The sequence below is a fragment of the Arachis stenosperma genome, chromosome 6 (genome assembly GCF_014773155.1).
Source record: "Arachis stenosperma cultivar V10309 chromosome 6, arast.V10309.gnm1.PFL2, whole genome shotgun sequence".
In the NCBI taxonomy this organism is placed as follows: Eukaryota; Viridiplantae; Streptophyta; class Magnoliopsida; order Fabales; family Fabaceae; genus Arachis; species Arachis stenosperma.
The window spans coordinates 116,037,506-116,053,943 of NC_080382.1; the positions used below are offsets into that span (position 1 = coordinate 116,037,506).

The following is a 16,438-nucleotide window of genomic DNA, read 5'->3' on the forward strand; positions in this document are numbered from 1 at the left end:
TACATAAGATGTGAATGTTTCTATTTAGTCAACATTTAAGTAATTGATTTTTCAATTTAAATTTGTTAAGACTTAAATTAAATTATTAAGTTAATGGTGTATTTGTTGTTAGTTATTTAAATAAATGTTTTTATATAATCTAACTTATAAATGAGATGAGAAATGAATATTGTTATTAATTATTTAACTAATTAATTTTATTTACATTAAATTTATATACACGTCTAATAATTTGGTTATGAATTTTTTATTTAGATATCTTTATTTAAATTAAATTAAATAGAGAGTTTAATAATTTAATTTTTCATTACTTAAATAAATGTTTTTATTTAAATGAATTTACAATGTAGATGCATGTAATTATTTGTTAAATTAGTTGACTTATAATTTAAATTAATTTAAAAAATGAATTTTTCTCTTGTATTGTGTACAGATCTAATGTATGATAGTGACTGGGGACAGATGATAAGGCCGAAATTGAGTGCGGTGCAACAGAAGATACCGACATGATAGCTCGACTGGAGTCTCTGGATTCCACTACAAAGTCTTTCTCGTTATCATCTTTAGAAGAACCGCTCTCGTTACTATCTGCAATATAGTCATTGTATAAGTCCTCACCATCAACGTCCATGTCTTCCACTGGATTAGCCACATGTATTCGTGGAGGTGTGAAAGGTGGGTTATCCTGCACAAAGTCCGACTACTCAGATCCACCGCTGTCGACATTACCAGAAAATTCCATCACTTATTTCGCCATGTTAAATATTAGGTGCACATGCTCGTCGTCATGGAGACAAAATAGACAAAACCGAAAAGTTCTGTTTTCTATCGGTACTAGCATCCTATATCACACCCTTCCGATTTTTTTTTCGCTACCACCGAGATTACTCAATATAGACTCTTCAGCTCACCGAGTACGTAACAGAATAAAATTCTTACACTCAAATATCACCTCATTATGATGGTTTCTCATATAACAGCTGAAATACACACAACCAAATATCTACTACTACTAAATATTTTGGTTTATTTTTGAAAGAAAAAAGTAGAAAAGAAATAGTGAAATGTTCGGTAACGAATACAAAGAGTTACATGTTATTTTAAATATCTCATTTACACTATACGCATCTATTCTTAATATATAAAAGTAGATACATCCATGTCAGTAATATTGCTTACTTGGCACAACTTTAGAATCAACCACTCAATTCTTGTCAAATCAACTATTATTTTCAAATTAACAAAAAAATAAAATATACAAATAAAAACTAAAAAATAGAATGCAATAATTTGTAACCTACAAATACATTGAATTCATATTCCTATATTTATTATATCTTATCGTTATAAACAATACAATAAATTTATAACCGCAACAATTAATTTATTAATTTTTATAAATAACTCACTAAAGCTAATAAACATCCATATTACAAATGTCATAATATTATTAATCATAATAAATTTTATATTATAAGTATTCAAATTCCATACCATTTAAACTACATATATAAGTCTCTTGTCACTATTCCTTCACATAACATCAAATTTAGCACAAAAAAAATTATTTTCGAACTGTACATCTCAAACTTGCTCAATTGAGCATCATTCTTTCAGAGCAGAACGATTAGAAATCGAATAACCATCCAAGATTTAATGGCCATGCAATGAGAATATAATGATCAGGTATGACAAAAAAATCACAAACATGCATCATACATTCATACTTACTCAAATACCATATACCTAATGATAACATAAATTAAATATTGGAATAGGAAAAGATCTTCACAATTTTAGCAACTATAAACGAAATTGATGACAAATTAAAATGGAACTATGTTAAATGTAAAAAGTGTCAGAAAAAAACATATAAAAAAAGAAACAACTACATTTGTGGCACATGTAATCAAACACCACAATATTCAACAATAAGGTAACTCTATATACTTTTCATAATCTCATCTATCAAATTATTAGTTGCTAACCCAATACTTATTTTAGGTTCAGAATTTAATTAAAGATTTCAGATTAAAGTGTTACAACAACTTTTGTACTATTTGATGGCGATGCAAAAAACTTATTGGGTACAACTGTTTCAAATCTAATGATGTTTCAGAAAAATAATGACATTGAAGCACCACCCCATCAAGAGATTAAGGAGAAAGAAAATCATACAAATTCAAGACACATCTTCGGAAGAAGAACATACATACAAAGATAGAACCAAATAACACAATAGAAAGTGTATCAAACTCAACAATTTATAAAGAACATGTCTTCACAAGAACTTACGACAAAAAGAAGAAAGCAGCAACTCTAACAACTAACAAAAAAAAAGGATGAATGCCACATAAGATGACTAAGTCCATCAACTAAAACAAATGCAAAAATTAAACCACCAAATAAAAATGCCACTTTGTACAACTCCAACATCCAAATCTTTTATATTACAAATTATTTAAAATAAAACACCTTTTAAATTTAACTTCAATTTATACATATTTAATTTATTTCTACAAAACATAACAATTTTTAATATTTATTATATACTATCATTAATTTACTGTCCCACGCATCGCGCGGGTCTCATTCTAATTATAATTATTTTCGTATCTCATTTACACTGTAGTATTAAATAAAATAAGATAAAAAAAATACATTTTAATAAAAATACTACAAATTATCTATTTCGGTAAATAAAATATTTATTTTATTTATTTAAAAAAAATCCCAAGGCCGAACTAAATTGACGAAATTTTTAAAAAATTATAATTCTTTTAATATTATTACGAGCTAAAGTACTAGTTTTCTTTCCAAAAGCTATATCAATATCAGTCGTACTATTTGACATGGATAAAGTTTGTCTGTATCTTGTTCAGAATGTCCGGCAAAAAACATACCAACATATCCACCTGAATCATCTATCTAAACAATTAACATGTTACAAGAGCAGCCCCAAATATCCACCATTTGTATCGGCATAGTCAAAAAGAGACATCACAAACTAGAGTTTTTTAATGGGTAATTTACGTATTTAAATAAAATGTATGAATCCTTTACCCAAATGTGCAAAACAGATAGTTATTACGTATTTGTGCAAATTTCGTTATTATGTAAACCGTGGGAGCCAACCACGATTTTTCATTTGTACATAAACCGTGGCTAATAGAGACGGTTTACGTGTTGGATGAAAATGAGCATAAACCGTGGGAGCCTACCACGGTTTATGATTGCATGTAAATCTTCATAAAACCTTGCTACCAGCAACGGTTTATGAAGGAGTGGGAATTGACATAAACCCTTGTAGCTTACAACGGTTTATGAGGAGTAAACGTCTATATATATGTGGGTGAGATTCAAGCTGCATGAGAGAGATCATTATCATAATGGCAAGTGAGGAGGAGAGTGTTCTTGTCCTATTGCTAAATTTTAATTTTCTAATTTAAATAAAAAAATTAAATTTTATAATTTAAGAAAGTAAAAATTAAAAAAATAAAAATTAATCTTTTAAAATTTTTAATTTTTCTAAAAATATTTTTTATTTTTTATTCACTGGATAATAATACACCCGGACTGTTGACTTGTTTTTGTTGCTGGACTTGTTCACAAATTAAGAATAAATTAATTTTAAAATTTTAAAATTTTTTTATTTTTTGTTTATTAGATATTATTGGAATTTTTTATTTTTTAACTGTTAGAATTAATTTTTTTTAGATTAAATATAAAAAAAATTTACAAATTTGTTGTTTACTAGATATTATTGAATTTTATTTTATTTTTTTATTTTAAATAAAAATATTTAATTTTATAATTAAAAAATAAAAAATAAAAAATTTAATTTTTTAAAATTTTAAATTTTTCTGAAAATATTTTTCTGATTTTTTATTCACCGGATAATGTTATACCCGGCCTATTGACTTTTTTTGTTGCTGGACTTGTTCACAAATTAAGAATAAATTAATTTTAAAAATTTAAAATTTTTTTATTTTTTATTTATTAGATATTATTGTTTTTTTTTTAATTGTTAGAATTAATTTTTTTTAGATTCAATATAAAAAAATGAATTTACAAATTTATTGTTTACTAGATATTACTTAAATTTGTAAATTCATTTTTTTATATTGAATCTAAAAAAAATTAATTCTAACAGTTAAAAAATAAAAAATAACAATAATATTTAATAAATAAAAAATAAAAAATTTTAAAATTTTAAAAGTAATTTATTCTTAATTTGTGAACAAGTCCAGCAACAAAAAAAAGTCAACAGTTCGGGTGTATTATTATCCGGTGAATAAAAGATAAAAAATATTTTTAAAAAAATTAAAAATTTTAAAAGATTAATTTTTATTTTTTTAATTTTTACTTTCTTAAATTATAAAATTTAATTTTTTTATTTAAAGTAAAAAATTAAAATTTAGCAATAGGACAAAAACACTCTCCTCCTCACTTGCCATTATGATAATGATCTCTCTCATGCAGCTTGAATCTCACCCACATATATATAGATGTTTACTCCTCATAAACCGTTATAAGCTACAAGGGTTTATGTCAATTCCCACTCCTTCATAAACAGTTGCTGGTAGCAAGGTTTTATGAAAATTTACATGCAATCATAAACCGTGGTAGGCTCCCACGGTTTATGCTCATTTTCATCCAACACGTAAACCGTACCTACCAGCCACGATTTATGTACAAATGAGAAACTGTGGTTGGCTCCCACGGTTTACATAATAACGAAATTTGCACAAATACGTAACAACTATCTGTTTTGCACATTTGGATAAAGAATTCATACATTTTATTTAAATACGTAAATTGTCCTTTTTTAATTACATCTCCGGACTTGAAATACTCAACTCAACTCCCAGCTGAAAAAGTAAAGTAATTTGAGTGTGATTTAACCACGGGGAAATCACGAAGAGATCTTCAATCACTGCTTGTAAGTCTCAGTTCCAACTCATGCCCCTGTTATGTTTCTATAAGATATCATCTTGAAGATCTTGCAACAACACTTATAACTTCTTATACCTTCTTGATAATCTGAACCACGTCTTCATCTTCAAGTTCATGCTCCTGGTATGTAACAGCGTATTACACTTAGTATTAACATTTACTAATAAGGAAGAACAAAAGTAGAAATACAACTTTTGCGGGGGGAGCAAATAAGTGGAGTAAATTGAGTAGGTTACCTTGCCAACTCTTTGAGGCTTATGCTTCGCACTTGAACCCCAGACCAGAGCACTGCATCATTCAGCAAACATATAAGCATTGGGTGAATGAAAGATACAGGCGAGGGAGGAGGAAAAAAGAAAAAGAAAAAAAAATGAAGGCAAGGGGATCGGAATGGGAGTGTGGTGATAGGGAGAGGGGGCATGTTCATCGTTCTGTTTTATGATGCAAATTTAGGTGACCATGATTCAGAACATGTAGTAGCTTTTAACGCATACATGGAAAAGTCACAAGACTTCATGAATAAATAAAGCTTCAAGATTGGGAAAGGATGCTTACTACTTAAACTGTTTAAGCATATCCTTGTGAATGCGATTGCAGAAGTCCTCAACTGTTCTTCTTTTAGATGACAATATTACCGGGTCCTCCTAGTCAGGATTCATCCCTTTAGGTTTAGTATAAATACGAGTTAAATTGAGATATTCCCAAATTTTCTCCAGAAGACCATCGAGGTTCCACTCCAGGTGTGCACTAAAGAATAGTCAGAAAAACATATAACTTTTATAAATAAACGATCTATAAGTTAAGGCAACTATGGAAATGGAAGAAATAACGATCATTAAAAAAAAATGCTTCCTAGGGGAAAAAGGTTTGAGATATTTAGCATACAAGACCAATGATTTGAATGAAGAATTACCTGATTGGGCAGTTATGAGGTAGCTTATCCAATATCTCTAATTCCTCAAGTGTGATCTGATCAATCTTGTTCACAACATAGATGCAAGGCATGTATACTCTACTTCCCTCGAAAATATCTATAAGGTCATCGGCAGTAGCATCATATCTGAGAGTAATATCTGCATTGTGAATTTTGTACTCACTACATATAGCCTTCACAGTGTAAGATCCAAATGTGTGTTGGTAACCGTTGAAGTGAGGTTGATTCCACCTTTATCTTTCTTCCTAAAAGTCAGATTTGGTGGCTCTTTATTTAACCTACAGTCAATCAGTAAACAAGTTAATCAAAGAGAAACAAAGCAAATAAGCTTCTTCCCGCAGGGGAAGGGGGGGGGGGGGGGGGGTTAAGACAAGTGGAAACTTGCATACATGACACGAGCAATTCAAATACAATTGGTTACCTTATACCAAATCCCTCCAGCTCTTTTTCTATAAGCCGCTTATGAGTTATTGGCTTTATGGCATCAAGAACAATTAAAATACAATTGCAAGTCCTTGCAGTACTGATAACCTGCATTTGCCAAGCAATATATAAAATAAAAATGTGTCTTTGCCGCTTCCCGAAGTGTGAATGTGCCAAGTTGCATGGCGGATCATAGTTAATTAGTTATTAATTGCAAATCTATATGAATATACTTATATTAGTTGAACAACTACTAAGTATTAAATATTTTTAAATACAAGAATCAATGCTCGTGCAGAAACTTGATGGAATGAAGTTTGCGAAATCTGAATCAATCTTCCTAAATATGTAACAATCATGTATGGTGCTGAAGACAGTTTCTGCCAGTGGAGAAAAAGACAAAAACATAGCTTACAATTATACACAGTTCTCTAAATACTGCCATTAAGAATCAAGAATCTTTGAAAAACAATTCTGCCATATGACCAAATATAAAACCACAGGTTCTCTAGACACTCAAATGTTTTCCATTGATATCACCACAGCATTCAGCAGAAGATCAACGGAAAAATTTTTACAAGTTTCACAAGGACCTTTGATTACATAGTTAATTACTTACAAAAGACGTGATTTGGCTAATCAACATTGAAATTTTGTTGACATATATTATACTAAAATCTACTTAAGAATAGTTGACAAACATCATGAATGATAGCAAAATGTAGAAGTTAAAATAAGTAACAGCTCATTTATACCATTTTATAATTAATCAGATCAGATGATAAAAAAAAATAGAATGAACTCGAGATATAAATGGTGGCCACTCCAGAAGGTCCCCACGGATTAAGATCTCCTAAGGGTAGATGTACTCAGCCTTACCCTGTAAGCAGAGGGGTTGATTCCAGATAAAAAACCTTGATCTCAATATCATAGGCCAACAACCTTACCCTAGATATGACATGCACCTATCCCATGCAATTTTATTTTATTTTTCAGAAAGAGAAAAAGAAACATCACTTGCAATATTTCAAAAACATCGTAGAACTCATAGAAGTGAAACACTGCGATATAAATAAATTAAATAGTGAAGATGGCAGTATATAAGACTCATAGAAATACATTCCTACCTCTGAAAATGTCCCAGTCAATTTGTTCAGTAGAGTAGATTTGCCAACTGAAGGGAAACCCACAAGACCAACTCTTGAATCACCACTTTTAGTAACATCAAAACCTTCACCAGCACCTCCAGCACCTTTTGATGAAGGAGTAAGGAGTTCCCTCCGCAGCTTTGCCAGTTTAGCCTAGTACCAGAGTGGCCATATGCTTAACAATATTAAATCAACTAGCAGCAAGAATAGAATCACAGAAATACAAAAGTAAAAGATAACAAGGAAAATAATTCTAATAAAAAATAATCTTATTGGTGGTTGATTCCAAAATCCAAATAGAAGCAAAAGTGAAAACACCCATGTAGCCTTCAATATCATATATCAGAAAACTTTCAAACAGAGTATCCAAGTTAACAATAGGAGCCCAAGGCTGATGAAAAAACAATTCAAATATTCTCAACTTATATTTTAATGTTTTATCCAAATCCGGATACGCGTACGAGCTACATGCACCCAAAATTATAAATAAATCAATATGTAAATCAGTAGGAATCTTGTATCCAGCAACAGCTAGAAAGTGGAAACAAGAAGGCCTATTCCAAGAGCAGAATGAGCTTAGCCTAATAATACAACTTCCAATTGAATTTCAGGGAAAGGGTTTGAGTCATGAGTCATGAACCAGAAGCACGTCCAAATGCAATCTCTAGAGCAATTACTCTTACAAAATTCTACCAACTCATTCAACATGACCCCATCATTCCAGTGCTTGGATGAAATTGATCACGTTCTTTCCCATATCCCATCTAACGATGAAGCACACAATGCAGAAACATGTTTACCTTCAGCAAGCCCAAATGATGAGCAGTAGCCTTGTTCTTTTGCGTTCTTTCCATCTGCGGCATAAAAATGACAATGATCATACTTGAAATAATAACTACAATGGAAATACAGCTGCTGCTTTGAACAATCAATACAGTTCCTCAGTTCTTGATTACCATATGCAGGGAGTAAAGGAAACAAAGCACATGCACAGAAATAATATGAAACCTTATTGTAGCTGTCAATCTCTCAAACTCAATCTATACATATTCAACCAGAATTACAACTTAGAGGTATCTGCAGTATTAGTTGTTTTAGTTTTAGCCTAAACATAAAAACTTCACTTATTCTGAGTAACAAGGAATTTATTACAATCCCATCTTACTTGATGCTTAAATATTATTGAACGTAATCACTAATCAGACGAAGTTGCAATATGTACTGAAATATGAACTCCAACGAAAATAGAATATAGGAGTTTCTGGCGAGAATAATTCCGATTAAGGAACATTAATCACAATTAAGCACAGCTTCTATTCCAACTCTAGAAATGCATAGAGCTTCTTAAGAATCATATTAAGTATAAATCATTTGTATTAATAACACCTTAAAACTGGATCCTAGGATATGGCTTTAAAATTTTGTAATTCGTAATCAAACGCTAGTAACCCTACTACTGCAGAGGAAAACAACTTATGGATTAGTTTGTAGTCCAAAAATGTTATACTTTCACGGATACGAATCGAGGCGTGCAACCAAGTTCCGTTGAGAATACAATGGAAGGAAGGAAGGAAGCATTAGAGACAACGCATAGGGTACCTCATCTTCGATATCCTTTATTTTCTGCATCACGGTCACCATTGTTGAAGGATGAGCTCAGAGGAAGAGAAGAAAATAGTTTCAGATGAATCCTCTTCAAGTATACAGGGATGATTAATGGTTACTCTTTTGTGTTGTGATGTGTCGTGTTGGCTCTTAAGCTGGGGAAAAAAAGGAAGAAGATGCTAGAACTGTAGAACAAATATGCAGAGTGCACCAATCCTTCTATGGGTTCCAAAGGAAGCTTTCCAGTGACCCCAACCCATCTTCCCTCCAAATTTTCTCAACCGTTACTCTGCTTTATTTGTGAACCAACCCATATATTTTTTATTATTTGAATTTATAACCTGGTCCTTCAAGGGTCCAAATTATTCTTTCCCCACCGAAGAAAACTCCATTAAACTTAAGGACGTTATTGTTGCAACAAGTCAAGTCCTATGTTTTCTTTGTCACTAGGCCAATACTATAAAATGAAAACGAATAATTTTCAAAACCAATGAGAAGATCTTCTATGCTTCCTTTTACTATGCCAACTTTGAAGCCTAAAATTCATCAAACGAATTCGCACAAATGCAAAATTGAAGACAAAATCACTGGACCAATCTGTTGATAACTAACAACATAAAAAAACACATTCGCAAATGTCTATTATCAAAAGACAACAATTAGATCCAAGTCTTAACACAAAACAGAATATCAAAAAGAAATTCTAAGACTCTGCCTTCCTCTAGAAGACTAATTCATGAGGCTTCTGGCCTTGCTTCAAAGAAAACCTAGCACCAAGGTAAAACTTCAAGTCTGGAACACTCTCTATGGCTTTTATCAAAGCAGAATCAACAGTCTTCTGGTCATCCTTCTTGTCTTGAGGGAGGGTCTTCTTCTCCTACATTTGAAGCAAGATAGCACATAAGCAAATGCTGATAAAAACTGCAAGTGCCAGAAAGACAAATAAAACAAGAAATTTATACAAACTAACCTCTTTCTCGGACTCAAAGAACTCGCCTTCTCCCTTCTTTTTCTTTTTCTGGACTTCCTTTGAAAAGTATTTGTCATCGAATTTCTCCACGTTACAAGCAGACACATCTACTTTGGTTGATGTGGCAATAACATACGACTGATTCACACGTCTCAACGGAACTCCATTAATCTTGAAGGGTCCTAAGGAAACAAGATACATAAGACCAGAGGAAAGAAAAACTTCATTAATCCGCTAGCTTATTCGGACACAAGTTATACACAACACAATGGAAAGCAATATCAAAAGAGAAAACGTTGTCTATGCGTTGAAATCCGAAGCTTGAAACTGCAATGGACAACTTAATTCAAGAACTAATGTGATAGCACTTATAATCCCGCATTCAATTAAGTGACATAGGGGAGAAATGAAGCATCACCCACATATTAAAAAAAAAGAAAGCTTATCAAGCAAAATCCGAATAAACAGAAAGCCAATGTTCAATATGATTTAAAACACTATTTTTCACTATAAGTCCGAGACAATAACATAAACAGAAACTTCATTGAGGATAATGAGCAAGAGTTACCAGACACAAGAAGCAGCCCAGAAGGAAGCTGCTTGAGGAACACAACTCTCTTCCCCTTGAATCTTCCAGCAAGAAGAATCAGCACTGTCCCAGGAGTAATGCTAGCCCTGAAAACGTGACAAAAAGAAAATGAAACATATAAGATCAATTGGATCAATAATCTAACCCTAAGATAGGTCAATCAATGTACAAAAATAGTAAAATTAAATAGCCAAGAATGCCACCATCCCAATCTAAATTCTCATTTCAGATCAAGAATTTTGTTTATCACATTTGATATCGAAAATTAGAAAAAAAGAACAGACCTGAGTTTGGTGGGTTTGGGTTTGTGCTTGTTGACAAGAGGAGTCTTGACATCTTCAGCAGGATAGAACTTAGGAGGCTTTTGAGCAAGGGCCTGGGGCTTAGGCTTGGGTTCATGGACGGGGAACTTGCCACCGTTCTTAGCCTTTATGGCCCACAAACCCCTCTTGTGGTACATCTGAGACCGAGAGTACTTCCCGATCCCCCGCACCAGTTCAGGGTTCCTGCCGACCTTCCTTGCTGCTCTCTGCTTCGGCGCCATTGCTAGAGTTCTTCACTCAACTGCAACGCTTACTTCTCCTCCCACAAAACCCTAATTCGACTTCCTTTGCTTTTATCAATGATCTTAGGCTATATATTGCGCTGTGCCTTACCCTTGTAGACACATAAACCCAATAACTAGGCCCAACTTGTTTTTATTGTCTTGTTTGCATCGTAGCTCGGCCCAAATTCTTGTCCCAAACTAAAAAACTAATGTAGTTATATTATACTTCAACCGGAAAAAATCCTGTTGTTCAAAAAAATTTCAAATCCGGAGTAAGTTGTGAAAATTTTTATTTATTCTATGGTGTAGATCAATTTTTTTAAAAAAATATTATTTGTATACTAAAATCAGCCATTAATATATTTATATATAAATATATATAATTTAATTTATTTTTAATTTAAATTTATATTCCAATATATATTTTATACTAATAGTTGATTTTAGTGATTGATTTTAATGTACACGTAGTATTATTAATTTCTTCCTATACCATATCTTATATACCATTCATTATTTTCTTTTTTTCTCTTTTCTTTTCCTCTTTCTGAGGTGGATTTGTTGCTGAAAATCATTACTTGAGATTTTTTTTGAGATTATTTTCTGGGTAGAGACTCATAGTCTTATTCTTAGAATTTACTTGTAATATTAAGAGTCGATTTAATATTGAGTATTAACAAACACGGACAATATTAGACTATTTATATAATCATATTTATGGATTTATTTATAAATTAGTTGAAGTATGTTTTTGATTAGTTTGTTAAACATTAATTTACTTATTATGCTATATTTTGTTCTTTTGTTCATTTAAATTAAGAAAATGTTTTATACTAATTACTAGTTTATTATATATGTTTGCATCATTAGTTGTGATTTATATCTATAAATTAATACTTGATTGTTATTAATATATCTGTGAAAACATATATTTTAATTTTTTATTTTAATTTTTTTATAATTTTATATTTTTATTTAATTATAATTAAATCAATCATGTAAACGAGTGACCACCGTTAAACTAATAACCAAGATTTTAAAAACCGGACCAGTCATCAAACCGTTTTAGTCACTGGTTTATTGGTTTATTGATCCAACCGGTTCAACCGGTAGTTCAACCAAAAAAATCGTTTTAGAAAAAAATAATAAATAAATTATAAATAAACATCCTAAAATATCTTCCAAATTTAAAACACTACACAAAAAATCATTAACCAAATTCATATGATCTTATCAAAATACAAACTCAAAAGTTAAATAGTAAAAAGAAATATCTAAATATTAAATTTTGACTTTGAGGGTTAATAGGATCATTTAACACCTTAGATTCTAATTTAGAAATGTCAGGAGATAAATGATTATCAATTTCAAAAGAATGTTGAGCTAGTTCAGTGAGAAAATGTTGATCATTCTATGGTATTATGCTAACTGAACATGCACCTGAACCTTGCAAGATGACCTTTTCGGTTTAATCTTAGGCAGAGTTGCGTTCATCTGTTGTAAGAGATCGAGCTCTCTTAGCAACAGATTCTTCTTGCTGAACAAGCCATAAACGGGATCTAGTGTTGTTTCCAAGTTGAGGGGGCTGAAAGGTTCATGGTGAAGGCCTGCATACAACAAAAAAAAAATGGAATGATCAATGATAAATTCTCCTAACTAGTGCGCAAAAGAATCCTCCCAATATAAAATCTCACTCATCTATTCGGTGGTCCTTAGATATGGTGTAAATTACAATTCATGCTATGGCAAGTGAAATTTTTGAATTAGAAGTTTTAAGCACAACATTCAGAGGCTTATATCATTAATCAAAAGGAAATACCACATTCTATCCATATCATACCTTGTTATTTGCAACAGCATGTTCAACAACTAATTGAATGGAATCTGGAGATAAAGTTAGGAAAAAGCCAGCAATGTAGTAATACTTGGCTTTTTCAACTGTTTACACACAAAACATGAACAATAACAAATGTCAGTCATCAGAACTATTCAGATACAGAGATATAAAGGGGTCCAAACAAATAAACTGGGTACCTAATGCCCAATTTTCTGGTCTTTTCAAATGCTCAGACTTGTAGCAATTAGCAGCTGCTAAGTTGGCAACAAGTGACCTATATTTAGAAGCAATCAATAGAAAGCTTCAGATAATTGTCTTGCAATCAAGCACATATAAAGCCAACTACCTATACACTTTGACTCTCCTTCCACTACCATCATCATCATTTATCAGTTTATTTATATATGGCATTGGCAGGTAGCTACCCTACTCATTCAGCAACAACCAACATTTGATTTGATTTCCATTTTTAGCATTCAGCAACAACCATTACAAAACAGCAGCATAACAACAACAGTGCCATAACAAAACAGCAGCATAACAAGAACAGCAGCTTAACAAGTCGCTTAACAAGTCGCTTAACAGAAATTCCAAATTCAAAACACTGATCAGTGATCGCAAAATCACAGTGCCATAACAAAACAGCAGCATAACAACAACAGCAGCACAACAAGGGGAAAAGAACAATGAAAGTCGCAAAAGAAATTAGCAATCCTATTCCTGTTTCGTGCATTTAATTACTCATAAACAAAACTCAACTCCACCTGAATTGTTAATTTAACCTTGGTCTTATGGAATCATAAAAAGGAATACATTACATTGCTCTTTCTTCTAAAATTCAAGCAAAAACAAAAAGGAATGGTTTTAGTAGTTTAGTACCTGTTTCAGCATTCGAACAATGTACATTGATTCAAAACTCATGTTATTCTGTTGCATTGTTCTCTAAGGAATCCAGTGAACCTTAGGGCTCCCAACCCCACAACCTCCACACCCAATTTTCGCATCACTTTGCCATTTAAAACCGTAAAACAAACATTTCAGACAAATCCCTGACTGCAACAGATGGCGACAAACAACGGCGACAACACAACGGCCGCCGAGCTGGAGGAAGAAGCGGTGCGCCTGCGACTGGTGACTGCGAACAGGTCGAAGACTTGGAGAACTCCCCTGACTGTGACGCACGAAGACTCGAGGAGACAAGCCCCTGACTGCGACGGACGGCGGCAAACACGGCTTCTCCCTGCGGCGGTGGTGGCGGCTAGGGTTTTCCCCGGGTTGAGGCAGGGCGTGTTCTGCTCGAAGGAATAAGGAAGGAGATGGAGAAGCGCGTTTTGTTTCTCCCCATAAAGCGCAAAACTGTGATGTTTTATCCAAACCGGCCGGTTTCTGCCCGGTTCAATGATTCACATCCGGTTTTATAATTTCCGGTTTACGTCTCCGGTTCGAGGTTGAAATGATCGGACCGGCCGGTCTGGTCCAGTTTTCAGAACATTGCTGAATACTATTCAATAGGTCAACACTGTTCAAACAAAATGCAATTCTAATCATTTAATAAGTTAATACCGTACAATCTTATAACTGAGCAGCAAGACCTCTTCTACAATTAAGCTCAACCTAATCACCGAACCAAACCTTCTCAAAACATAACAATTATTAAAATTTATCACAATCTAAACTCGAGCTCAACCTAATTACTGACCAAACCTTCTCAAAACATAACAATTATCAAAATTTATCACAATTAAACTCATCTAACAAACAGCTCAAAACTCCAGGCCATCAACAAACACCAACTAACATAGGCAACAAAGATCAAAGATATCATCAAATTCAAAAATAAAATAAAACAAAATAACGTTCACAAGAGTTATGGATTTAAGGTGAATCGAAGAGCTTCATCTAATATGTCTTCTCCATGAATCCTAAGATGTGAAGCTTCATATAAGCTTAAGAGTCCCTCAACATCTCTGGCAAATTTTTCATTGAAATTAATAGCATAAAACAGCAGGTTAATACTATCATCCATAACTGAAATTAATAAATCATTCACAAAATTAAAAACAGCAGCAGCACCGCCAGAAAATTAATAGCAGCACAAAATTAATACTACCAACAGCATTCAGCAACAAAAATTATCATTCAGCAACAAAAATTATCATTCAGCAACAAACAGCATTTGATTTGATTTCCATTTTAGCATTAAGCAACAAACATAACAAAACAGTAACAAGTAATCCCTAACAATTTATCAATAACAGTAACAATTTATCCCTAACAAAACAGTAACAACTTATCAGTAGCAATTTATCATCAATCAATAAGCCAGTAACAGAGTTAATCAATCAAGAGCAGGCCAGAACAAGCCAGAGTAGTGAGCAAAGCCAATCAACTAAGAACAAGTACTAAGCACTGACAGAGCATCCAATCTCAAGCACAAAGTAAAAAAAGAAAACAGCAACGCATCACTTAATCAATAATCATCAAGCATTGAAAACAAAAACACTAGAAACGACTATCACTGACCATCGAAGAACAAGCACGAAGAGGGTTTGATTTCTGAACAGACAATAAAAAATACACGAAGAACAAGCCACTAGCAGTGAGCATTGACCTTCGACGGACGACGGAGAGCTGTTGAGCGCGCGGACGACGGCAACCAGGCGATTCGTGAGAGCGAACAGGGGATGGAGAGCGAACAGGGGTTGGTGAGATCGAAGTAGCGAACGCCGATAGCACGAAGACGGAAGTTCTTGAGTGCAACGGAGGCGGCAGCAGCAGTTTCTCACTCCGACAGACGGCGACAAGATTGGCGACAAGATTGGTGAAGGCTAGGGTTTGCTTTCTTTGGTGGAGCTAGGGCATTTGCTGAAGGAAAGAGTTGGAGAAAGAAATGGGGGTGGGGGGACAAACGCGTGCAATTCCTTTTCTTTCAACGAAGGAAGGAAACAGCGTCGTTTCTTATAAACCGGCCGGGTTTCAGTCCGGTCTGACCGGCCGGTTCTTAACCGGTCAACAGTTCGTATCAGATTTTTAAAATAGTGTTCTATTAGTAAACCGAACCATTTGCCCTGCCAGTTCACGGTCGAACCAGTTCAACCGACCAATCCGGTCCGATTTTCAAAACATTGGTATTCAGTGATTGGAATTGCATTGTTATAGATGGTGATTTTCTTATGGAATGACTAAGTTTTATTAGACTACAAGTATGTGTTAGGCGTTTATTTATAAATTATTTATTATTTTATTATTAAACGGTTAGACCACGATTGAACTAATAAATCAATAAACCAATGACTAAAACGATTCGATGACCGGTCCGATTTTTACGGTAAGCACACCTATTTCGGAAGGTGCGCCACAAATGGAACCTCATTTCTTAGTTACATAAACATAGTTTTACATGCACTCATCAGCATAGTATCTTAATTT

At 33.0% G+C, this 16,438-nt stretch overlaps 1 protein-coding gene, 1 long non-coding RNA gene and 1 pseudogene across 2 annotated transcripts; all 3 read right to left on the reverse strand.

Moving 5' to 3' along the window:
- Positions 1 to 4,844: 4,844 nt before the first annotated feature.
- On the reverse strand, positions 4,845 to 9,452 carry LOC130934457 (developmentally-regulated G-protein 3-like; annotated as a pseudogene).
- Positions 9,453 to 9,682: 230 nt separating this feature from the next.
- On the reverse strand, positions 9,683 to 11,250 carry LOC130933470 (60S ribosomal protein L6-1-like). Its single transcript, XM_057863104.1, has 4 exons — positions 10,910 to 11,250; positions 10,605 to 10,711; positions 10,037 to 10,218; positions 9,683 to 9,943 (listed from the first exon to the last, which is right to left on the reverse strand). The coding sequence occupies exons 1-4, from the start codon at positions 11,167 to 11,169 to the stop codon at positions 9,788 to 9,790; spliced, it is 705 nt and encodes a 234-aa protein (XP_057719087.1). The 5' UTR covers positions 11,170 to 11,250; the 3' UTR covers positions 9,683 to 9,787.
- Positions 11,251 to 11,466: 216 nt separating this feature from the next.
- Positions 11,467 to 15,905, reverse strand: LOC130933471 (uncharacterized). Its single transcript, XR_009067737.1, has 5 exons — positions 15,533 to 15,905; positions 13,889 to 14,528; positions 13,207 to 13,283; positions 13,013 to 13,110; positions 11,467 to 12,779 (listed from the first exon to the last, which is right to left on the reverse strand). It is a non-coding gene; the product is annotated as an uncharacterized LOC130933471 (long non-coding RNA).
- Between the last annotated feature and the right edge of the window lie 533 nt (positions 15,906 to 16,438).